At 45.7% G+C, this 25547-nt stretch overlaps 1 protein-coding gene across 2 annotated transcripts; it reads left to right on the top strand.

Annotated features, from left to right (window-relative positions):
• Nucleotides 1-197: 197 nt before the first annotated feature.
• On the top strand, nt 198-16325 carry Vezf1 (vascular endothelial zinc finger 1). 2 transcript variants are annotated; one of them, XM_036195973.1, is made up of 6 exons: nt 198-730; nt 5023-5717; nt 6487-6550; nt 7680-7881; nt 9663-9809; nt 12984-15084. In XM_036195973.1, the coding sequence occupies exons 1-6, from the start codon at nt 698-700 to the stop codon at nt 13409-13411; spliced, it is 1569 nt and encodes a 522-aa protein (XP_036051866.1). In that variant the 5' UTR covers nt 198-697; the 3' UTR covers nt 13412-15084. The 2 variants fall into 2 exon arrangements, with proteins under 2 accessions (XP_036051866.1, XP_036051867.1); XM_036195974.1 differs by having other exon boundaries at nt 222-730; nt 7698-7881; nt 12984-16325.
• The last annotated feature ends 9222 nt before the right edge of the window (nt 16326-25547 follow it).

Here is a 25547-nt window from a genome sequence, read left to right on the forward strand (position 1 = left end):
CGTTATCCTAGCAAGAGTGCTGAGGGCTTAGCTGGCCAGTAATGAAAATCCCGGAGGGTAGGGACACTGGAAGCCTGCGTCCCCTCGGTCGTAGGTGGAAGCTGTGATGTGCTTGACCGACTAAAGAGCCAGGTGACCGACAGGAGCTCTGACTGCTGCTGAGGGTATGATAGGGACGCGACACCGCTGGGCACCGAATCAGAGTCACGCAAGGCAGCCCAGCTGTGCCCAGCGGGCCAGCGCCAGACCCTGGCGTCCTCCATCTTCTCTCCTGAGCTCCCCCTGCTCCAGCTGCCTGAGCCACGGACCGCAGCATCACACACCCCCGCGGGGGGGGGACGCCGCGCCCCATCCCCGCCCCCGGCCCCACCCCAGCCCCCGCGCGGGCGCCCTGACCCCACCGCCCGCGGGCACTGGCTGAGCTCCGAGGCGGCGCGCCGGCGGCGGGGACGCCCGGAGGGGGTCGGAGCGGCTGGGGGCGGCGGCGGCCGGGCCGGGGCTCCCCCCCCGCCCGCGCTCGCCGCCGCGGTGGTGCGTCCCGGAGGTTACCGGAAGTGGCCGCGCTCGGCGCTGCCATGTTGAGGAGCCGCCGCTGCCGCTGCCGCCGCCGCCGCCGCCGCTTTGTTGTCGCCTCCTCCGGCTGAGGAGGCTCCCCGAGCGGGGGGAGTGGGGAGGAGGGGGGTCGGCCGCCGCAGCCATGGAGGCCAACTGGACCGCGTTCCTGTTCCAGGTACTGGGGGCCCCGGGGGGGCCGGGGGGCCAGGGGGGCCGGGCCGGGCTCGGGCGGGCGCTCCTCCCCTCCCGGCTCCGCTCTCCGGCCCGGCCTTAATCCCCCTTTGTTTTTCCGCCCGCCCGCCCGCCCGCTCCGGCGGAGCCCGGCCGCTGAGGTGAAAGGAGGCGGCCTCACAGGGTGCGGGGGAGAAGCAGGCCTCGGGGTGAACCCGGGGCCCCCCCAAGCGCACACGCATACACACACCCTTCCCTCCCGCCCCGAAGGGGAAGGGAGGAGGCCGGTCGCTGTCACCACCCCGCGGCCCAGAGAAAGGAGGGCGCCGGGCCGCTGGGTAGCGCGGGCCGCTCGGCCACTGCGCGCCCGACCCGGCCGTGCGGCGCAGCGAGGGGGTCCCCGGGTCCCGCTCCGAGTCCCCATCCATCTTTCGCTCGCGCTTTCGCGTCACCTCTCTTTTTGTGTGTGTGTGTGCTTGTGTGTTGACTTTCTGACCCTCCTCCCACATCCCGCGAATAGCGGGTATCTCTGGCTTCGCCGCCACTCCCCCTTCTCGCCGCCCCCTCGGGTGTACCCGGCCGGGGGTGTTGCGAGCGTGGTTCCCCTCTGCAAACTTTTTCCCATTCCTAGTCCGCGTCCCAGCTGAGCCCTGGCAGCTGGTCCCCTCGCCTCTGTCCAGCTCTCCTGCCGTCCCATTGAGCTTGGGGAATCCCCGGGCTGGCGGGGCCGGGCGGGGGCGGGGAGCGGCGGGGAGCGGCGGGGGCCGGGACTCCTGCAGGCCCGACCTTCTCCGAGCGCTTCTCGCTCGCGGCCCGCTGGAACGTTCGCTCCGGCCCAGTGGGCGACGGGAAGCGGAGTGTGAGCACAAAGTCCGCTTACAAAGCCCCCAGATGAGTCAGTCGTGGCGTGTGGGTATTCGCTTTTTTTGCTAGAAACTTCAAAGCTACTGTAGCGGATACTTTAGCCATCCCCTTTCCCGGCCACTTTAACGCAGGACCCCTGTTTGGAACTTTTTTCCCCCTGCTTCGTTTCTGTTTGCAAATGCATTGATGAGCCGTAGAGATGAGCTCACGGAGAAACTTCAGTTCCGAAGGTTAGGAAGCAGTCTTTAAAGTGTGTCCTTCGCGCCTGCCTCTTTGGAGTTATTTTCCTATGAATGCTTCCGTGAAATTCCAGACGCGTAGCTCGGGCGCTTGAGACCTTTGGAAATGCAGAATCTTCAAAAGATTATCCTCTCAGCATCTGGTCCCATCCCGGTGGAGTTAATATAGGGAACTGGAGAACGCAAAATGACCTATTGTGTAACCTGGCTTGTCGTATTAAGATATATTTTTAAGTGTGGGCATTTTGATTTTAAGTAATTAATGAAATAAGTGGACTTACTAAAATCGGGAATTCTTAAGATTTTGGAACTCATGAACTTCCCACTTTATCTTTCTTATCTAATATTGGTTTTATTGTGCTCTGAGCTTGCTAATCAAGTGATAATCAACTTAAGAATGTATTGGTAAAGAAATACAGAACTAGCTGGCGTGGGGTTGGTGCAGAGATGGCAAATGCCTTTTTTAGAAGAAGCTTACAAATGGTCCTTTTACAATAAAGCACTGATGAGCCATGGAAGTGGTTTGAACAGTGTTAGACCGAGTATCTAGAAACTTAGTGGAGAATGACCAAAACAAGTTCTTTATGTAAAGGGGAAGCCCACAGTTCATCTTTGGGAAGCTAGTTGAAAGATCCCATAAAATACTTTTAAAAGCTATTTTGACTATTCTTTTCCTGGATAAAGTTAATGCCAACCCATTAATTTTTTTCCGCCTGATGAGGAAATGTGAAAGCTCATATTTGATCCTGGACGTGTAGTATGTACTGTGAAAATTGTTGGAAAAGCTGTAATTTATATTTGAGGACAACGAGAAAAGAGGCTTTAGTCTCTCCTATGGAAAGGTACAAATGGACATTCAGTGTCCATTTTCAGTTACTCAGTGGGTAAATAGAGAATAAACTATGTTTCTTGGAACATCCTGTTGAATTTATACCTTTAAGCAAATTTTAATAACCTGCTTGCTTTCCAGATAACATGGTAGAAAGTGAAAGTGTAGCTCTTAAAATATTTGATGGATGATTCTTCTAACAGGACATTCAAGATATGACTCACCGATGCTAATTTGTTTCAGTACAAAATCTTTTACCCTCTGGCAATGGAGATTTCATGGTTCTACATCCTACCACCCTGGGTGATGAAATAACATTTCTGTTTTGTTTTTTGCCAGCCCCAGAAAAGGGAGAGCTTGGGTAGGGCTAGAGCTTTGCCCTTGAGTTAGAAGATGACATTTAATCTCTGAAGTGGTGGTGTTAGTCAAAGCAGAGCCTACCAAGAACTTAGGTCTGAGAAGTAAATCACTTCACTGAAGGCAGGCTGTGGTTTTTATTTAACTCTTCCTCAGAAAACAAGTTGAGGAAAATTGCCTCCTTAGCCGGCTTTCTAGAGAAATGCTGGGCTCCTCGGAATCTTTAGACTGATTCTTCTAGTAGTTCTACAGCATTCTACCCAAGAAACAGGGACTGACCCTTGTCAGAGTGGGCATCAGCAATGCTGCCAAAATAACTCTTTATGGCTCAAAACATCTGGATTGGTAAAATGACAGTAATTTCTTTAGTATCCCATCCTGCTAATGGTTGTTTAGAATTGAAAAATAGCTCAAAATGTTATAAGTTTGAACTTTGTCCAGAAGATTTGCATTCCACAGCGTGTGATCTGTTAGCCTTTGAAATTGTATATCTTGAGCTAGCTTCGGCTCTTAACTGTTTGTATTCAGTGTGGAAACTTGGGTATTCTACTTAGCTCAAAAAAGAGTATAGAAACCAAATTCTATAAGTACACCCGGGTAAGTAGACCCTGAGTTAAAAGCTGAACACTTTAGGTGAAAAGTGACCTGTAATCCAGTATGGCCATTGAGTTTGGAAAGATACCCATTAGTAGCTACAATTTCTGAGTATCATTCCAAAGCCTGAAGGACATGTAAGTTAAAATTGTTCAATTCAGACCACTACCTTTGGATACCATGCCTCCTAACCTTTGGGGGGCGTGGTTGCAGGCACAGCTGCTGATCTGCCGTTAAGTGAACAGTGTGGAATAGGTAGATAGACGTTCTTGACCATCAGAGGAGGCACTCTGCCAGCTTGTTTTCTGTCTTTAATCAACTTAGCTAATCAAGTGACTGCAGAGTGTGAAGGGTGAGAAGACTGTCTAATGTGTCTACGATGATGGGATAGGCTCTTCCTAGGATGTTCTATGGGTAAAACATTTGGAACTATTAGCATGATCCTTTTAGGATTACAAAACCGAAGCATAGGGGCTTGGGCTCACTGTCAAGTATTAAAAAAAAATAATGTTAGTAAATAAAGAACAACATATTAGGAAGAGCTATTTCAAGAACTTTTTCCATCATTTTCTAAAATTTCCAAGCAGTGGTCCAGCTACAGTGCTGAAGTAGAGAAGCATTTATCTGAGATGTTCCTGCTTCTGGAAGAGGGTGGACGCAGTGTGGCTGCAGTTTGGTTTCCTTTTTACTAGTGTTGGGAAAGGATGCAGACTCTAGTAGAAGACTCGTGATCTGAGAAACAGCTGACAGGTGTTTTGCTACCTTCACAGATCCCTTCCTGGTTGATAAATGGCAGCTTTCATTTCAGCCAAGTCTTTTAGTAGAGTTAAGCAATGAGCGTTATAAGTAAACTTAACAGCATACGCTGTATGCATTCACAGAGCTACATTCCTTTCATTGCTTAGCAGGCCCTTTCTCAATCACTAGTTTTCTTCTGATAGAGAGCGAGAGACTTGGTGCTTTTTATATCCTCAGTAACAGACAAGTAGATGATCGTGTTGGTCGTGTTACAGAGTTTGGATGTTGCCACAATCTAAGGTACTGTTAAATACTTAAGTCTGGCATGTAATTTTTTTGACAAGTTATTTAAACTTGGTTTCTGTATTGACAGTCAGATGCACACTGGTTTCATCAACTAATGTCTCTCATGAGCCAGGATAGGGTGTAACTTTAGTCAGCTGTTTGAAAGTACGATTGTGGTCAGCAGTGTAGATGCAAAAATTTTGGTCAGCAGCGATTTTCAGTGTTTTGTACCCAGAGCTCTTGAGAGCAGGTGGTCACTGCAGCTCTGTTGCAGAGAGCAGCTCACAGGCTCCTGGACTGTGTCTTCTACTCTCTCTTGTCTGGAGCATACTGAATGGTTAAGGTCACTCTGAGAGGCTCAGTTTCTCAAGTGTAAATGTTTGGTTTTAGGCCCACGAAGCCTCCCATCACCAACAGCAGGCAGCACAAAACAGCTTGCTGCCCCTCCTGAGTTCTGCTGTGGAGCCCCCTGATCAGAAACCATTGCTTCCAATACCAATAACTCAGAAACCTCAGGCTGCACCAGAAACATTAAAGGATGCCATTGGGATTAAAAAAGAAAAACCCAAAACTTCGTTTGTGTGCACTTACTGCAGTAAAGCGTTCAGGGACAGCTATCACCTACGGCGCCATCAGTCCTGCCACACAGGGATCAAGCTGGTGTCTCGGGCAAAGAAAACTCCCACCACGGTGGTTCCCCTTATCTCCACCATCGCTGGGGACAGCAGCCGAACTTCGCTGGTTTCAACTATTGCAGGCATCTTATCAACAGTCACTACATCTTCCTCGGGCACCAACCCCAGTAGCAGTGCCAGCACCACAGCAATGCCTGTGCCCCAGTCCGTCAAGAAACCCAGTAAGCCTGTCAAGAAGAACCACGCCTGTGAGATGTGTGGCAAGGCCTTCCGGGATGTGTACCACCTCAACCGGCACAAGCTGTCCCATTCGGACGAAAAGCCCTTTGAGTGTCCCATTTGTAATCAGCGCTTCAAGAGGAAGGACCGGATGACTTACCACGTGAGGTCTCATGAAGGAGGCATCACCAAACCCTATACTTGCAGTGTTTGTGGGAAAGGCTTCTCAAGGTACTACATTTTGCTTGGCTTTTTCATTTTGCTATCAGTGAGCGACAGTTTGTGTCTGTAATCTAGGTTTCTGTGAGAAGATATGTGAGTAGGTCTGCATTATAAGAGGAAGTTGGTGAGAAATAGTCTATCTTTAGGCCTAACTCTGGTTTGATATGACTGACTAGTGAAGACAAAGCAGTTAACCTGTTAGGTCATTTAAGGAGGGACTTCGGTAGACCCAGGCCTCATTTGGCACATGGAGCTTATCACTCAAAGTCTCGCCGGTTTTTAGTTCAGTTGGAGAACGTGATGAGGATCATTGAGACTTTCCTGTTAGTTGGAATGACCTTGGATACTCTTAATACAACTTTTAGGGGGATCTTCTCCCATCCCCCACCCCATCTTTACATGTCCATCCCCATATTTATGTGTGTACTATTTCACTCTTAAAAAACAAACAAAACAAAACAACAACAACAACAAAAACAGCCTCTTAGAGTTACCACAGTGGTAGTTATTCCTGGTATTGGAACTAAAACTTTGAGTGTTTGTGATTGTAAAGAATCAGGGCTTAATATGATCTCATGGTGACTAAAGAAAAATAACAGGTTAAGGATTGAGAATTGTGTTTATGATGTGAGAGGTAGGGTGATTTGCACTGAGGGTGAAGGGACTTGATAACTCTTGCTTTCTGCAGAGTGCCCCTGTAGTCTGAATGGTGCAGCATCGCATGAGCAGCCGTCTCTCCGGGTGTCCTTTACATCTTCTGTTTGGAACTCTTTTTCAGGCCTGACCACCTCAGCTGTCACGTAAAGCATGTGCACTCAACAGAAAGGCCCTTCAAATGCCAAGTAAGAGTTAAAAAGGCTTACCCTTAGCCAGCACTGGTGCACATTATCCAGTCATGATTGGAGGGAATGTGCTTCATTGGGATTCTAGTTTTAGAGTATATAAGACAATATACTTTTATAATAAAAGGTCATTTTAAAATAGAAATGTTGTTGTTTTTGTGTAGGCTATGTTTCCCTTTCCTTGGGCAATGGCATTTTTTGATATAAGAGAAATTTTTTTCAATTAAAAAAATACTTATTTTATGTGTATGTGTGTATACCTGAGTGTATATATGTGTACCATTTGCATGCAGGAGCCCAAGTAGGTCAGAAGAGGGCATCAAATTTCCTGGAACTGGAGTCACAGAAGGTTGTGAACCACTACATGGGTGCCAGGAACTGAACCTGGGTCCTCTACAAGAGCAGCCAGTCTCTCCAGCCCCTTTTGCAATTTGTTTGTGCCATGTATATGAATATTTGCCTGCATGTATGTATGTGCACATGTGCATGCCTGGTGCCCGAGTAGGGCAAAAGAGGCTGTCAGATCTCCTGGAACTGGAGTTGTGTGAGCATCCTTGTGAGTGCTGGAAACTAAAGCTGGTTCCTCTGCAAGAGCAGCCAGCCACTGTTCTTAACCAGTGAGCCATCTCTTCAGCCTAGAGAAGGGGATATGTTATAGTGCATTTTCTGTTATCTTGGGATAACTGTTATTATTTACTAGATTTGTATCTGCTGTTACCAAATTGGAAAATTTGCAAATATATTTAGATCAGTGATTTTATTAGATATAGATTTTGATACTGAGAAGGTTGAGAATTTTGCTGTTTTAGGCATTCCTGATTGGTTTGTTGCTGGAAGTTCTCTATCACTGAGCCCTCCGCCCAGCCCTAAATCTAGTTTTAACTGAATGTGAGCCTCATATCTTTTCACTACTCCAAATGTATTTTGGTTTTTCTTGTTGCTGTATTTTCTTCCTCTAAAATAGAAGCATCTAAAATTCAGCAGATGTTGTAGTATGCTCTGTGATTCTCAGTAACACATGCAATGACAATTATACTAGTTTAGCCAGCTTGTTGACGTGGGTAGGGTGATGTGTGGAGTATACGTACTTTAAAATGAGTTGAACAGGATAGTCTATATTTAAAAAAAGTTTTCCTCCCTCATGCAGACGTGCACTGCTGCCTTTGCCACCAAAGACAGACTACGGACACACATGGTGCGCCACGAAGGCAAGGTATCGTGTAACATCTGTGGGAAGCTCTTGAGTGCAGCATACATCACCAGCCACTTAAAGACACATGGGCAGAGCCAAAGTATCAACTGTAACACGTGTAAACAAGGCATCAGCAAAAGTAGGTGATATTTCAGACTGTTTGCATTTCATATTGATGAACTCTGGGCTTCTTTTCCAATATATCAAAGATATTGTGACTATGCCCTCGAGACTGTATTAACGTTCATCTTGTTTCCTCCCATCACCAAAATAGACAAGCAAACATCAATGGAGAAAGTGTGTTGGCATTGGAACTGTGCCTTAACACGTGTGTGCAAACAACATTGTTAGACTTCCCATTCATGTGCTTCTAGTTCCATACTTGTCTACTACTAATTATACCCACAGAGCAGAATTTCATCCAGCTATTTTCAGTGTTTTGTTTATGAGGTTTGAATAAGAACTCTGGTGCTTAGAATTGCAGCAGCTGAGTGTGGTGGTTCACACCCATATCCCTAGAGCATGGGAGCTAGAAGCAGGAGTATCAGAAGTTCAAGATCAGAGTTGGCTATAAAGTACATTTCTCAAAATAATATAATACAATAATAATAAACTTGAGCCAAGTATGGTGGCATATTTCATGCAATAGAAATATCAGATTCTTTTTGTTTGTTTGGTTGGTTGGTTTTTTGAGACAGGGTTTCTCCATGTAGTTTTGGTGTCTGCATATTGCTCTGTAGACCAGGCTGGCCTCGAACTCAGAGATCCACCTGGCTCTGCCTCCCAAGTGCTGGGATTAAAGATGTACACCACCACCACCCGGCCAGATTCTTTAAATAAATGGTCGTGAATGGCTTCAGTAAATGGGAAAGTTTAATTTTGTTTTGTTTTGTTTTATTCTTGTAGCCTTGGCTGACTTCGAACTCAGAGATCTGTCTTCCTTTGCCTCCCAAGTACTAATATTGAAGGTATGTGCTACCATACCTGGCTAGCTTAATGTGTTTTAATCCCATCCACTTTTGCATTTTTGTGCGTATATCAAGTTTATTATCTAGCATGCTATTCTTTATAAAAATTTACTGTTAATGTCTTTATGGTTAAATAAATATATTTGATAGTTTATTAAACATTGAACCCATGCTAACATTATCCAACATCCTTTTTATTAAATATTGAACCTCTGCAAACATCCAACTTCGTTTTTCAAAGATAATTCCATTTTAATATAGCAAAGAATTATTTTCTTTTTATATAAGTTTTCTCTAGTTCTGTAGATTATTGAAAACTCTTGTACACACATGGCACAGTGCAAGTGTGGAGGTCAGAGGAACGCTTTAGGAAGTCTGTTTTCTCCTTCCACCACATAGGTCCCAAGGGTTGAGCTCAGGCCATCAGACTTGGTGCCAGGTGCCATTACCTGCTGAGCCATCTTGCTGGCCCTAGTTTCCTGACCTTTAGCAAACTTGTTTATTTTGCTTAGTATAGACGAGCAGGAAAAAAGGTTCACTACATTAAGAGCTATTAGTTAAATGACAGCAGCCATAGAGGCACAAGGAGTCAAAGCATGTAGGTTTGGGTGTATTTGTTTGTTTAATTTTGAAACAGGTTCTCACTATGTAGTCTTGGCTGGCCTTGAACTCACAGTGTAGACCACCAGACTGGTCAAGAACTCGGAGACCTAACTGCCTCTGCCTCCTGAGTACTGAGATTAAAGGTGTGTGTGCACCATCACTTCTGCCTTGGGTTCCTTTGCTTTTGTTTTTGACAGGGTCTTATGCTAAGGCTGGAACCCAGGGCCTCCTGCATGTTAGCCAAGCACTGTAACAGCTGACCGATTATATCTCTAGCTCCTAGGTTTGGGGTTGAAAACATGGTTGAAAACAGGTTAAACACCATGTTTGTGGTTTGTCTTTGGAATAGCATGCATGAGTGAAGAGACCAGCAATCAGAAGCAACAGCAGCAGCAGCAGCAGCAGCAGCAACAACAACAGCATGTGACAAGCTGGCCAGGGAAGCAGGTGGAGACACTGAGGCTGTGGGAAGAAGCTGTCAAAGCAAGAAAGAAAGGTAAGAGGGGCTTCCAGTGCTCCGGGTGCAGCTCAGGGAGTGTTTGAGTAGTACTCCAGGGGACGGGAGGGGAGAAGAGCAGTGGAGGAGTTTAGCGTCACAATGCTGCTTACTGGGCAGGGTTTGGTATAATCTAATTATTGGCAGCAGGGCTTCCATTTAGGTTTTTATTACTGGGAAATAAGAGTCATCAGTGCTTCCTGCCTTGTTCTTTCTCTGGATTTACTTTTTGTTACATAAACAGTCAAGGTTGGTGTGCTTATAGTTCCTTTGTATGTCAGTGTCCTTGTGTTAAGGGTTCCTTTTTGTTTGGTTTTGAGACAGGGTCTCTCTGTGTAGCCCTGGCTGTCCTGGAATTCACTCCATAGACCAGGCTGGCCTCAAACCCACAGAGATCCGCCTGCCTCTGCCTCCCCAGTGCCAGGATTAAAGGTGTGCACCACTATTCCTGGAATGGGCTCTTTTTTGGGGGGTGGGCATGTTCAAGACAGGGTTTCCTAGTGTAACAGCTCTGGCTGTCCTGGAACTTGCTTAGTAGACCAGGCTGGCCTTGAACTCACAGAAATGGTCTGCTTCTGCCTCTCGAGTGTTGAGTGCACCATCATCTCTCGGAAGGCTCCTTTTTAAATTTCTAAAGTATTCCCACTTTGAGGTAGATGAGCTGTCCTGTGTAAGTTCACTTTCTCATAGCTAATTTTCTGTTTCTCAGGACTGATCCTGCATTGATTATTTGGTGCATAATTAAGACCTTACAGTCCTGCTGTCTTTTCTCTTGGCTCTTGGTCTCACCTTTCATCTCCTTTAGCCCTTCATAGGGCTGGCCCTACCTTAACCTATCTGCACCTCTGCTGTTGAGGACTTCGTTGTAGAAGTTGAGGTGATGATAATTGTGTAGTAGTTGAAAGTCTGTTGTGAAGGATATTTTCACTAGAGAAGGAGTAAAAGTGAAGTCATAGTAAAAGGATGCTTGAGGGCCGGGACACAGCTCAGTGGTGAACACTTGCCTTCTATGTCCAGTACCAAAAGTTTGATCCTCTAGAGTGACAAGAAGACTGGAGAGGAGGCAGGGAAGCGGCCGGGAGACAGAGCATGAGGAGCACGCCAGCAGGGACGCTGTCGCCCAGGAAGCCAGTGGGCCGGCCTTCTCCATCCTCACTTGCTGCATTTGCGTTCATTTGTGTCCCTGTTGTATTCAGTTTGCTTTGCACAATGAGACTTGATTGTTGAGCTCATCTTCCGACCTTCCTTAAACAAAATGCCATGTGTTCCTATTTGTAGCTGGAGTCTCTCTCTGTGTTAGTAAACATTGCATTTTGGGAGAGAGGAGACTGCTATATTGAAAACCTAATGAAAATCTAAACTTGACTTAAAAATATCATTGTTTTGTTTGTGTGGTTTTGTTTTTCTCACTGTGTAACCCTAGCTGCCCTAGAGCTCCCTATGTAGACCAGGCTGGCCCCAAACCCAGAGATCCTCACTCAGCCAGAAATGTCCTTTAAATGTTAGACCTGGATAAATTTTAAATTCCCAAACCTGGATGAAATTCAGATTCTCATTGAGGAAGCTTTTTAACTTTATAAATTTCCCAGGTTCCATCTCAGTTTCACTATTGGATATCCCAGTAATCTATTTAAAAAAAAAAAAAAAAAAAAAGCCTCCCTAGATGGTTTTCCATCATCAGTCTTGTTTTGCAACTCGTGGTGTGTAGTGCAAAGCATGCCAGATAAGGCCAGACCATCAGAGAAGGGCTGCGGACTGACCTGAACCAGTTTGACCCCTCTGTGGACCCTGTGCAGACCTCCTCCAGCTAGAGACTTGAGTGGGTGTCATAGCTCTGTCTCCCCACTGCCATTTCATGGTATATTGGTAGGTGGTGCTGAATTTTCTTGAGGGGGTGGGTGGGATGTCACCTTCCAAGAATCTTTTTTTTTTTAATTAAGATTTATTATTTATGTGTATGAATGTTCTGCCTGATTATGTTATGTGCCCCACATGCATGCCTGGTGCCTGCAAAAGCCAGAAATAGGGCTTCAGATCCCCTGGAACTGGAGTTACAGATTGTTCTGAGCCACATGTAGGTGCTGGTGACTGAACCCAGATTGTCTGCAAGAGCAGCATGTGACCTTAACTGCTGAGTCAACTCTCCAGCCCCAGGGGTCTTTTAAAGAACTGCTCCGGCATTGCTGGATAAAAAGGACTGGGTTCCCTAACATGCCCCAGGAGTTCCCTCCTAAGCTGGCCCTGCTCTGTATGCTTGGTGGGGTGTGTAATGTGAGCAGTTAAATGCTGTTGGGCATGAAGTAGGTGATTGTATCAGCACTAGAAAGAAGAGGAAGTAGGGTGAGAAGGGAAGAAGGTGAACACAACTACTGACTAGTAGCTTTCCCTTAACATGAGAAGCTTTATAAGCCAGGCATGGTGGCACACGCCTTTAGTCCCAGCACTGGGGAAGTAGAGGCAGGCAGATCTCTGAGGCAGCCTGGGCTACATAGCAGATTCTAGGCCAGCAAAGGCTACATAGTGAGACCCCCACCTGAAAAAGAAAAGAAACATTATGAACTACAACATTATTTAACTTAGTTTTCCTCTAACTCAGACACTAAAACAGTGTTTATCATTCTTCCCCCATTTTTAAAACCTCAACAGAATGTGGCTTCACTTCTCAGAAGCCTTTTAACATTGTGTTCATGAGTACACACACCTCTCTGCTAGTTAGTGTGCCTTTTGAGAAATCACTGTCACAGCTCTGTGTAGACAAACCTTTCCTGCTGGCCTGCTGGTGGTTGACTCTCCCAGGAAAGGCTTAGAACCCAGGAGAACTGCATGAAGGCAGTGAGGACACTTAGCCTACTTAGCACCTCTGCTCCCCCGAGTGCCTTGCAGAAGTCACTGGTCCTCTCAGCATCTCTGAGGTAGGTAAGTAAGTCTGAACTGAAGTCAAAAGTTCAGGGCTGAACGAGTTGTCCAAGTCCTCCCAGGCATCAGAGAAGAGATCCATACAGTGGATCCCTGGCCCCAGGACTGTGCCCAGAAGGTCCTCTCAGTATTTGATCACTGGTAGAAACTGTAATTTGATTTATTAAATGTTCTTTTTAATTAAGAGAAGTTAATTCAGAAGCTGAATTTTGCTTATAGTTTTGAGAGTCTAAAGTCCCTTTTGTCTTCTCATTTTAGAAGCTGCCAACCTGTGCCAAACCTCCACGGCTGCTACGACCCCTGTGACTCTCACTACTCCATTCAATATAACATCCTCTGTGTCGTCTGGGACTATGTCAAACCCAGTCACAGTGGCAGCTGCAATGAGCATGAGAAGTCCAGTAAATGTTTCAAGTGCAGTTAATATAACCAGCCCAATGAACATAGGGCATCCTGTAACCATAACCAGTCCATTATCCATGACCTCTCCTTTAACACTCACTACCCCAGTCAACCTCCCCACCCCTGTAACTGCCCCGGTGAATATAGCACACCCTGTCACCATCACATCTCCCATGAACCTGCCCACACCTATGACACTAGCTGCCCCTCTCAATATAGCAATGAGGCCTGTAGAAAGCATGCCTTTCTTGCCCCAAGCTTTGCCTACATCACCACCTTGGTAAACAGTATTATAAAGTCAAAATCTGGGTTAAAGTAAATATTTACCAGCAACTTACTTTTAGTTGATTAAAGCAAAAAGCAGACTATGAAATTGGGAGGTTTTATTATGTTAGTTAATAAGAGTGTAGTAGCATTTTGCTCCAATTTGGCTGGGGTTGTTCAAAGTAGGGTATATGTGTAACTTCTCACTGGACCACATTAGTTTAATCAGAAACCTTTTAGCTGACAGCATTGCTTAAACAGGATAGTAGCTGGCAAGGTGAAATGCCAGAATTAAAACCAATCATAAAACCCATTTCAAAATGAAAAAAAGCATTATTTGTTTTTTAATTATTATTTTTAATCCTAAAAAATCATTTTATTGTAAACACTAGCAAAGCTTTTCCTCTGTACAAGGTGGAAGGTTTTAACCTGAAGTTCTAAACCCACAGACTGAGAGCTAGTGTAGAACTGTCTGTGTTTTTGTTTGTATGAGTAAATAGATGCATTGTCATAATAAAATGCATTTCAGAGAATATGCATTTTACCTTTGGGAATATGTTAATTTCAGGCAGCATTCCCTATGGGAAAGGTGATACCAGCTCTGATATGCAAAGCATATGATAATTTATCATTCTAACTTCAACATATAATAGGGATTGTGACCTGATATTTGGAGATGTAAATATTGCTCAGCATATTAATCCTGATGGAATATAGCATTGTAGTTGACTTTTTTAAAAAAAAAAACAAAAACTTAAAAAAAAAAAACCAAATTGTGTTTTGATGAGAAAAGGCTGCGGCTGACTTAGAAGTCAGATGTGCACACAGGCAGGCTCCAACACGGGCCAGTGGGTCATGTTCAGGAGCAACGAGGACTTTGGAACAGTTTAAATCTATTGCTTTAAATTGGAAGAATTGGAGGCACTGGGATGTGATAGGCTCCTCTCTCCCAATCAGCGCCTGTTGATGTTACAACAGGCGCAGACGTGTTAGATGCTCACTAGAGTTTATGTCTTATATTAAATTGTATACAGTTTTTATTCTAACCACTAACTAGGTAGGATGCCCCTTCAGAACAAGCAGAGTGTATCTTTTCTCCCTCCTTCTGTCTAATCAAGTACTGTGCAGATTTGTTCAACTTGTAAATATGGACATCACTTTTTTTTCCTTTAAGAAAACACTTGTATCCGCTTTCTGGAGTTTTCAGGGAGGCAGCTGTCTGCATGCTCCATGGAAACCCAGCAATGATTGTGCACGTTGAGACATGTGCTTTTGTTTCTTAGCCAGATGCTTTATCCCTGTACATACGGTAGAAACCAAAAGCTAGGGAAACAGATACTCTTTACTCCATCATGCCACACTTCATGTTTTTAAAGCATTGTGTTAAAGAAGAGTTCATTCAAACCAAGTTGCTGTAATTTTTTTTGTTTTTACATTGCAATATGTTTTGGGTCTTTTTCATTTTTAATCTTGGCAGTTGAGAGAAATGGAAATGAGTTTTGTTAGCCCTGCAGAATGCATGCAGGACTGGCACCAGATGACTTCCGTTTATACCCCACTGTGTCAGTACAAACATCAAAATACCTTGCATCTGAGGCAGACTTCCTACATCAGGGACAGGTATCTGTGTTTCATTATACAAAACAGTTCTAGGGGGATGAACTACATAGTAAAAAAAAAAAAAAAAAAAAAAAAAAAAAAAAAATTAAAATAAATAGTACCTAGTGTAAAATAATTTTATAAATGATCTTTTGTACTTTAGGACATTAAATTGTACAACTTTTGTATATATAAAGCTTAGGAACTTTCTGTTTAGCAGGAAGGCAACACATTCCTACACTTTTAATGTATATGTTTGTTATAATGTCCATGTAAACATGCCCTATGTTTGTGCCTTTTAATTAGTTTGTCTCAATAAACAAAATGTAGAGAAAAATATGTAGCTATGACTTTGTTACAACAGTTCTTATCCACAGTTGAAAGTTGGTTTGTTTTTAATATGTAGATCATTATGTGTGAGCTACTGGAAGGGCTCGTGTGGGGAAGGCCCAGGCATGGTACTGCTGAGACCTGGGAGGGCAGTGGTCACATGTGGAGGAAACCCTCATTTCCTGGCATGTGCTCTGTCTGCTGGGCCCTGTCATTTCTGTTCTTCTGGCAGTCATGATCCCTCGTGGTCAGACAGCCCAGGCTTCCTCCACAGTGGTCCAAGGAGCAGTCCTTAAGTGAGCAGATATGGGCCCTTCCCCCAGGTGACAGCGTGGTCATAAGATCCTGAGAGTATTAGTTCTTATGGGAAAAAAAAAGATATATACTAGAAATGATTGTTTTATCAATTCATTGTAAACAGGAGTGAGACTTCATGTATGACGTCAGTTAAAATGCTATTTTGTATGCATACTCTATTCACTTAAGCTTGTCTGCAATAATAAAGCCACGTTGTGTCTTTGGGGAGGGAGAGAGTTGATGACAGGATGGGGTGAGGGTAGGCTATGACAAAGGGGACACAAACAAGTTGTATGGTGGGATCCTCCTGTGTCTTGGAACTGAAACTGAGTTGTGATGCTGATGAACAGATTCAACCATGTGTTGGAGGCACCGATGGCCACCACTCTACAAAAAGGCAGAGTATGTTTTCCCTCCTGGTTGTAACCTGGTGGAGAGCTTCCCCTTTATCAGATTGGCAGCTAAACAGTTGTATTAGATAATCCTCAAATCTGACATCCAGCCTGTTATGCTTGCTCTAGGGCTCGCTGCTTGGCCTGCATTTACCTTTTACTGTGTATTCATTTCCCTCCTAAGGTGTGCTCCTAAATGAAGGTTTCTATGTACGCAGATGATGATTTTACCTGTCAATACCAGCACTGTATTACTAACATGCAAAATACTGCAGATTTATTTTGACAAATTAAAGTTAACCAGTCACAACTGTTATGATGGATTGCTTAATACCGCAGAAGCTTCATCAGTTCACTGTGATGGTAGAAAAATTAAGTACTACTTCCACAGGTGTGTACTTCCTGGTACTGGGCTGGCAAGGGAGGGTTGGTTGTACCATGATGCCATGGAGAAGGGTGGGTGGGAAGGCACCAGACTACAGAAGGGTTCTCACCCCTGCCACACAGCTCCACTAAGGACTGACGAGAAGCCAGGCAAAGGTAGACATCAGTCAGTTGTCATGTAAAGCCTCCAGGGAGGTGGTTAAGGCAGATGTGACAAGTACCCAAATGAGATCACGAAGCAGCAAGTCAAGATTCTGACATTTCATTCAATGGAAAAGTTTTGGGTGCCTCCAGACTTCCTGTGATAATTGCTTTAGTCTCTGATTCTGAATACAACTAGAGGAATCATGTTCCTTGTGTTTTTGTCTTGGGAATAAGGGAGGTTTTATTTCACCAAGTTGCTAGTTGATCCAGCCCCATGTATCTTGCTGTTTTCCAGGGGCCTTATAATTTGGTTCTCTGGAGAAGCTGAAGTCAAGATATAAAGGAGTAGAGGTTTTCACTCTATTATCCTCAAGGACCACTGGACAGAAGGTCTGATCAGTTCGTGGTCTGGCCCAGCATCCTGTTCCTTTCTTTTTAAAAGCATTTTATAGCCTGAAAGAGTCCCGTGTGTATCTGTAAATCCCAGCACCTCTGGCCTGGCCCTGGCAGGGGCTGGCTGAGTTTTTGAAGTAGAATCCCTTGGGGCTGAATGCTCTCTGAGCTTGGGAAGTGGAGTCCAGCTTCTCAGTAACCACCTTCAAGCACCTTCTGCTGTTCCAGAAGACCCAAGTTTGATTCCCAGCACCCACATCTGGAAGCTCACAACTGCCTGTAACTCCAGCCCTAGGAGATCCAACACCTCTGGCTACTGGGAACATAAACACAGACAAACATATATATGCATAATTTAAAATAATTAAAAATTTTTTTAAAAATCTTGTAAAAAAAGAATGGGGCCCCTCAAAGTACGTGAGACTTTCCACTTCAATTAGCATAATCAGGATAGTCCCCCACAGATGATTCCAGATCTGTCAAGTTGACAAGTAAAAAACCAATTACAGACCTAGTTCAGTTTTGATCTAATTGAATAGAAAATGCTTAGACAAGGCCTGATCCAGAGTACAGGACCTCAAACTCAAGATTTTATGTGTATGTGTACGCATACATCATATATGTGTCTAGTGCCCTGGGTGCCCCTCACCATAGTTGTTAAGTGCCACGTGGGTCTTGGGAATAGGACCCAAGTTCTCTGGAGGAACAACCAGAGCTCTTAGCCACTGAGTCATCTCCAGCACCTAAGACCTCAAATTCAATGCACCCTGTCTTCACCTAGTCCTCGTTTTGCTTTTGTTTGGGCCGTGCTGGGCATCGAACACAAACGTGGTTCACATAGTGGGCAAGTGCCCTGCACTGTACTACACTACCAGTCCTCTCATTTCCTATCTCCTTTATGACGATATCAATTTGGGCGGGGCTATCATCCAGCCTCATCCCAGGAATGAGAAAATCCGATGGAAGACACGTTGGGAAAACTACCAGTTGGAGATTAGCTTGAGATGTGGCGGGAAGGGGTCAGGAGACATGTCGGCCGTGTGTCTGTCTGGGTATGGTGCATCTTCCTTGGGGAGGCCTTCATTTCCTCTTCCCTCCCCTCCCCACCCTTACCGAATCCACTGGAGGTACTGAGTACAGCTCTCTTGAGCAATCCCTCCTCCTGAACATCAGCCTCCTTTTTCATCAGCAAGGCCACACAGCGGGCTAAACCAATGGTTCTCAACCTGTGTGGGGGTCGCGACCCCTCCCCCACACAATCCTTTATCTCCAAAAAGATATACATTGCAATTCAGAGCAGTAGCAAAATTACAGTTATGAAGTAGCAACGAAAATAATTTTGTGGTTGGGGGTCCCCACAACATGAAGAACTCTGTTAAAGAGTCACAGCTTTAGGAAGGCTGAGAACCATTGTTCTAGACCCTCTTAATCCTGAGGCAATTCCACCCTTCCTAGGATGCCCTGGGCACGGTGCCCAAGGCAAATGCGGCGTTGCCATGGCTGCAGCAGTCCAGGTTCAGCGTTCTTTCTCGGCCTGCACCTTTGGTTTAATCTGCTTTGCGGGTTTCCAGACTGCTTCCAGACTGCCCTCTTTCTCCCTAGAACGGGATGCCAGGGCTGTGGGGGAGGGGCACCAGGCCAACAAACAACACTTTGGAGGGTCAACCCCGCCCAGCCTAGAACCATCGCTGAGCTAGGATTGGCTGAGGCCTACCGGGCCCTGATTGGTTGGGTTTATCCTCTTGCTCATTCACAGATTGCTGGCTACTGCGTCGGCAGAAGCTTGTGTGTAGAACGCTACTTCATTTCTACACTTGGCACCGTGGTTTGTACTCATTCCACGCAGACCGGCAAGATTCGGTTCTAGCTAGCTCCTCTAAGGATGTCTGGGGGAGTCTGTGTGTGTCTCTAACTTCTATATCCTTTGAGAGCCAGCGAGGGAACCGGCCTGTGGGAAGGGGTGGAGGAATACATTTTGCACCCCAGAGAAGACCAAAATCTGTCGTGGAAGGTGATCTGCTGGGCTAGCCTTTTCTCCTAGTCCAGCAGCACTTGCCCTTGTGGGGTCTATACTAACGCCATACCTCCTTGCCTTGGACCACAGGATTCTACACACCACGGATGCTTTTCCTTTCCATTTACCTATTTTAAAATGTGGCAAAATGCTCTTGCTCCCTTGGAACTCACTCTTTACCCCAGGCCCTCACAGGTAAAGATGACCGCAGAGTAATGCAGGGGAAACTCAAAGTGAATATTTAAAAAATAATAAATAAAATGGGAGGTGACATGTTTTCGATTTTACAGTACACCTATATGCCTTTTACCCACCCAGCTTTGCAGAATTCCTTCTTTCTCACTCTAAACCACTGTGGGCTCTCTTGCTACTTTTTATATAGACATGGTCGGGCCTGGCTTAGAACTTCTAGAACTCAATGTGTGGACTGACCTGGCCTTGAATTGCAGAGATCCGCCTGCCTCTCCCTCCTGGATGCTGGGATTAAAGTCGTGGGCCACCACACTGGGCTCTTTTTCTAATTTTTGTTTATTGGCTTATTGTTGTTTTCCTGGACTATTCCGGGTTTCATCCACTACACCTGTGACCTGTGAAGACTTCTCTGTACGTTTCTGCTCTCACACCCCAGCCCAGCTATTGACTGTCTATATTTACATGACACTTTCATTGAATCAGCTACTTGCAGTCCAGCCTTTTCCTGTGATGATTAGCTTTATTGTCAACTTGAGTGGATTAATAAACACCTAGGGTATTAATGAGGCACACCTTTGGCTTCTATGAGGTAGTTTCCAGGATGACTCTCTGTGAACGTGGGAGGCACCATCCCGTGAACTGGGGTCCTCAACTGGATAACGGGAGGAAGGAGAAAGCCAGATGAGCCCTACCACTGCTCCTCCTTTGTCTGTTGGTCTGTGGACAAGCAGCCATGATGGACTGCCCTCCTCTGAACTGTGAGCCAGAACTAACCCTCCCAGGACGTTACTTTGGCAGGCATTTGATCACAGCAGAGATATAGATAATTAATATACTTTCTTTACTCCACACATTCCATACTACATAGTTGACATTTTCAAAGATACAGACTCCAGACGCTCATGGGGCTAGGGAGATGCCTCAGTGGTTCAGAAAGCTGGCTGCTCTTCCAGAGGACCTTGATTCAATTCCCAGCACCCACATAGCAGCTCACAACCATCTGTAACTCCAGTTCCAGGGGATCCAGTGTCCTCCTCTGAGGTCAGCGGGCATCAGGCATGCATGTGGTGCACAGACATACATGCAGACTCAACCCCAATACACATAAATATTTCATAAAAAAAAAAAGATATCCCTGCCTAATCTGGGTTTTTGTTTTGTTTTGTTTTGTTTTGCTTGAAAGTTCCTCATTTTGTGTTTGCTTGACATTTTCTCTTGACATTCCTCACTGTCACCTGGTATAATGCATGGGCAATGTCCCCAGGGCATCACATCTGAAAGCATAAGACGTCCCTCTGACCCACAGAGATGGCATTAATTTTAATAGATTGCTGCTTAGTTCTTTCTCTCTCTCTCCCCACAACTAGAAAGCCTCGTGAGGGGAGTGTGGTGTGGTTAGGACTGTTCAAGCTCCCACCCTTCCTCGGGATTTCCCTCTGAATTCACAGAAATTGCTTTGATTTAGTCTTTCCTATAATGGGCAAGGCATCTCTGCACAGAGAGTGAGGAAGAGGCTGATTGTGGTGGTGTGCATGTGTGCAATCCCACACTTGGGAGGTGGAAGCAATGAGAAGAAAACACTAATCCAGGATCCACACACAAATGAATCAGTCCTCCTCCTCCTTCCAATCTCAGCTCAGAGCCCGGGGAAGCAGCCTCAGGGGGGAGGTCAGCTCCTCCATGCTGACCAGTAATGTGACACATCCCTTCTAGCCAATAGACTTAAAAGGAGCAAGCCCTGGAGGCTGAATGTGGGGGCTCCTGAGGGGCTGTTCTCCAGGACCCCAGTCCGGCTCTCTCCTCAGGATCCTCCTGTCCCAAGAGGCTTAGCTCTGACTCAGGAAGGACAGGGTTTCTCTCTCCCTTCTCTCCTCTCCTCCTCTCCCCCACCCCCATCTCCAGGTCTTGCTACACAGCCCTAGCTGACATGACACTCGATGTGCCATCCAGACTGGCCTCAAAGACCCAGTAATTCTTCTGCCACTGGCGGGGTTACAGTTGCGAGCCATTAGGCCTGACCTTGTTTTATTTTTTAAAGAATTGCCTGGTGAGTGAGCCCTCCCTCAGTGCTGACACTCAAGCTCCCACTGCTTTCTGCTTTGGAACCATGATGTTGGACAACCTAAGTGAGGCTCTTCCACAGAAGAATAAGACATTTTTTCCCACTCCCACTATGCTCAGGGACCAGTGAGGCAGACCCAGGAAGAGAGGATGAGAGATCTCTGTTTCCCCCTAAGAAGGAAGGATCCTTCCCCCAGAATGTCGTGGTCCCTGTGGCTCATGCTCATCGAGTCTCACTCCGGCTCACTCAGGAACGTTCATTCACCCACCCCACTGTCCTCAGTTCCTTCCTCCCTTCCTTCCTTCCTTCCTTCCTTCCTTCCTTCCTTCCTTCCTCCCTTCCTCCTTCACCCTCCTCTCTTCTCTTCTCTTCTCTCTCTCTCTCTCTCTCTCTCTCTCTCTCTCTCTCTCTCTCTCTCTTTTTCTTTTTTTCTGAGACATGTTCTCATGTACCTCAGGCTGGCCTCAAATTCGCTGTGTAGCCAGGGAACACCTTGAAGATTCTTCCTCAGTAAGAACAGCAATAAGCAAAACAGGCATCTGTTGTTTGAGTATGAGACTGGGAAGGGGTAAGCTCTACAGCCAGACTACTCATGACTTTGCCAAGAAGCAACAACTGGCTTAGTCTCTGTGCCCAGCTTCCTTGTCTGTGAAACTGGGATGATGGGGCACCTACTTCCGGGCCATTGAGCAGTGAGTTACTAGGTGGTAGCCTGCACAAACGCGTGGTATGCTTTCTGTTTATTTTATTTTATTTTTATTATTTATTTATTTATTTATTTTGGGTTTTTGAGACAGGGTTTCTCTATGTAGCTTTGGGCCTTTCCTGGAACTCGATTTGGAGACCAGGCTGGCCTCGAACTCACAGAGATCTGCCTGCCTCTGCCTCCCGAGTGCTGGGATTAAAGGTGCGCCACCACCGCCCGGCTAATTTTAAATTATTCTTCTTCTTTGAAAGAAATGCCTCACCTACACCAGATCCAGAGTCAGTCCTTGGTTCCATGTTCTAGGCCATTCCCTGTCACACTCTCCTGACGTTTCCAGATCTACTTTGACGTTCACCAATCATCTCCCTTACAGATCGACTTGGCTACTACCCCCCACCTGCACATGCCATCCACCCTGCACTCCATCCAACCAGAGTGCAGGTCACTTGTAATCAAACGTTCCCTAACCTCTCCTCTGTGTCTTTACTCACGTTATACACAGGGTGGAGATACTCTTAAGCCCACTTAGTCATTTTTTTCCTTTTCTTTTTTTTGGTCTCTCAAGGCTCAGCTGCATGTTAAAGCTTCTAAGGTGTCCTCACTGGCCCTCCCCCAACAGAGCTAACCACTTCCTCCATGTGCCCCCCACAGATATGCATGTCACGTGTCATCAAGTGGCATACACTTTGTGGTATTACTTACCAGTTACTTCACATCCGCCTTCCCCTTATACTTAGTGACAGTGTCAGAGAGGAAGAGCTGCATATTTGTCATTTTGGGGTCTCAGTGTGGGCGAAGGGGAGAAAAACAAAAGTGGTCGTGAACCAAGTTGGAACATTCTGTGATAAACGTCGTTATAGAGGGATTAGAGGTGTGGCTTATTTGATACAGTACTTGCCAAGCATGCAGAAGGGTCTGATCTGATGGTGCAAACCTGTAATTCCTACCCTGAGATTGCTGAAACAGGAAGACAGAAGTTCAAGGTTGGGGCTGAAGAGATGGCTCCGCAGTTAAGGGCTCTGGCTGCTCTTACAGAGGACCTGGGTTCAATTCCAAGCACCCACATGGCAGCTCACATTGTCTATAACTCCAGTACCAGGGGATCCAACACCTTCATGCAGACATACGTACAGGGAAAATACTAATGCATATAAAATGAAAATTGTGGTATTGTGTTCCCCACAATATTGTGCACCCTAATAAACTTATCTGGGGTCAGAGAACAGATAGCCACTAGAACAGAGCCAGAAATGGTGGCTAGAAAATGGGTCAGAGCAAGCCAGAGCAGAAGTTGGGTGGTGGTGGTGCACGCCTTTAATCCCAGCACTTGGGAGGCAGAGCCAGGTGGATCTCTGTGATTTCAAGGCCACATTGGAAACAGCCTGGCATGGTGACACACACCTTTAATCCCAGGGAGTGGAGGCAGAAAGGGAAAGATTATATAAGGCCTGAAGACCAGAAACTAGAAGCATTTGGCTGGTTTAGCATTCAGGCTTTGGAGCAGCACAGTTCAGCTGAGAGCCATTGGGATGAGGACACAGAAGCTTGCAGTCTGAGGAAACAAGACCAGCTGAGGAACTGGCAAGGTGAGGTAACTGTGGCTTGTCCTGCTTCTCTGATCTTCCAGCATTCACCCCAATAACTGGCCTCAGGTTTGTTCTTATTAATAAGACCTGTTAAGATTCCTGCTACAGAAAATAGATAAATCATTAATAAAAAATTGGAAAAAAAGTTTAAAATTATCCTTGACTATGTATTAAGTTCAGTGCCAACCTGGGCTACATGAGACTTTGTCTTAAAGAATAAAGATATAATTATAGAGAAAATTTATTCATGTTTATTCTCTATTTATTTATTTATTTTTCAGGACAGGGTTTCTCTGTAGTTTTTGGAGCCTATCTTGGACTAGCTCTGTAGACCAGGCTGGCCTCAAACTCACAGAGATCCACCTGGCTCTGCCTCCCAAGTTCTGGGATTACAGGCGTGTGCCACCACCACCTGGCCAGTCTTTTAATAGTGGTGATCTGTTTTCTGTTGTTGTCTGAGGTCTCCTCACCTGGCTTTAATATTATAATAATGATTTATTAAAACTGTATGTTTGCCGGGCAGTGGTGGCCCACACCTTTAGTCCCAGCACTCGGGAGGCAGAGGCAGGCAGATCTCTGTGAGTTCCAGGCCAGCCTGGTCTACAGAGTGAGTTCAGGGCAAGGTAGGCATGTCTTGGGACTACTTCTGTTCCATAGGACCTGAATTTGGTTCCCAGCACCCACGTTGGGTGGCTTTGATGGCTTATAACCTCTTGTAACTTCAGCTCCAAGAGAACTGACACTCTTCTGTCCTCCGAGCATTGGATCAAGGCATGTGTTACCATGTCCAAATTGATTTTGTTTTCTTTTTGTTGTTGTTTATTTGTTTTTGTTTTCTGAGGCAAATCTCACTATGTAGCCTTGATTGGTCTCAAACTCACAGAGTCTGATTGCCTCTCCTTCCTGAATGCTGGAATTAAAAAGTCACTTGACACCATACCTGGCTCAGGAATAACTTCTTTTTTGCTGTTTTTGTTGTTGTTGTTGTTGTTGTTTGTTTTTTGTTTTTGTTTGTTTGTTTGAGACAGGGTTTCTCTATGTAGTTTTGGTGCCTATCCTGGATCTTGCTGTGTAGACCAGGCTGGCCTCGAACTCACAGAGTTAATAAGTGCATGAGACATAACTAGTTTTGGAGTTTTTTCTAAGATTTATTTATTTATTTTATTTTTAGTGTTATATCCCTGTGTGAGAATATGCCACATGGGGATGGATGGGTGTCCTTGGAGGACAGAAGAGTATCAGTTCTCTTGGAGCTGAAGTTACAAAAGGTTTGTTTTTCCAGACAAGGTTTCTCTGTGCTGTCCTGGGACTGCAGAGATGACTCAGTGGTTAAGAGTCAGTGTGGCTCACGTAGAGGACCTGAGTTGGATTTCTAGCACCCATACTAATCAGCTCATATTCTTGACTGCCTGTAACTCCAGCTCCAGGAGGATCCAATGCATTTGGCCTCCAGAGGCATCAGCATTTCTGGGCACATACCCACAGACAAACATAATTAAAAATAATAAAATAAATCTTTTTTAAAAGCTGGCCCTGGCTAGACAGTGATGGCGCATGCCTTTAATTCCAGCACTCAGGAGGCAGAAGCAGCAGGATCTCTGTGAATTTGAGGCCAGCCTGGACTACATTGTGAGTTCCAGGACAGCCAGGGCTACACAAAGAGACCCTGTCTCGAAAAACAAAGCAAAACAAAACAAAAAAGTTGGTCCTTAGGCAAAAAGTTACTCTCTCTTGGGGACTTGCTGGGCTGGTGGTCTTGGGGGTCACAGAGATAGTGATGGACACATCCCCTACCTCCCAGGAACTCTGCAAAACCAATTACACAGCTGCTGGCCTTCTAGGACCTGGCTGAGTTCAGGGACCACCAGGGAGGAATATGTCATACATGGGGAGGTGGTGAAGATCTTGGGGTACTTCTTAGGCATGGTATTAGCACTCCTTCAGTTATCCGCTTAGTTACTATTTCCTAAAAGGCATAGCCCCCCCCAAGCCCTCCCCCCACCCTACCCCCTCCCCCCCACGCCCCACCCCCACCCCACTTTGTTTTGTCTAGATAC

The sequence above is a fragment of the Onychomys torridus genome, chromosome 8, assembly GCF_903995425.1.
Source record: "Onychomys torridus chromosome 8, mOncTor1.1, whole genome shotgun sequence".
NCBI classification, from domain to species: Eukaryota; Metazoa; Chordata; class Mammalia; order Rodentia; family Cricetidae; genus Onychomys; species Onychomys torridus.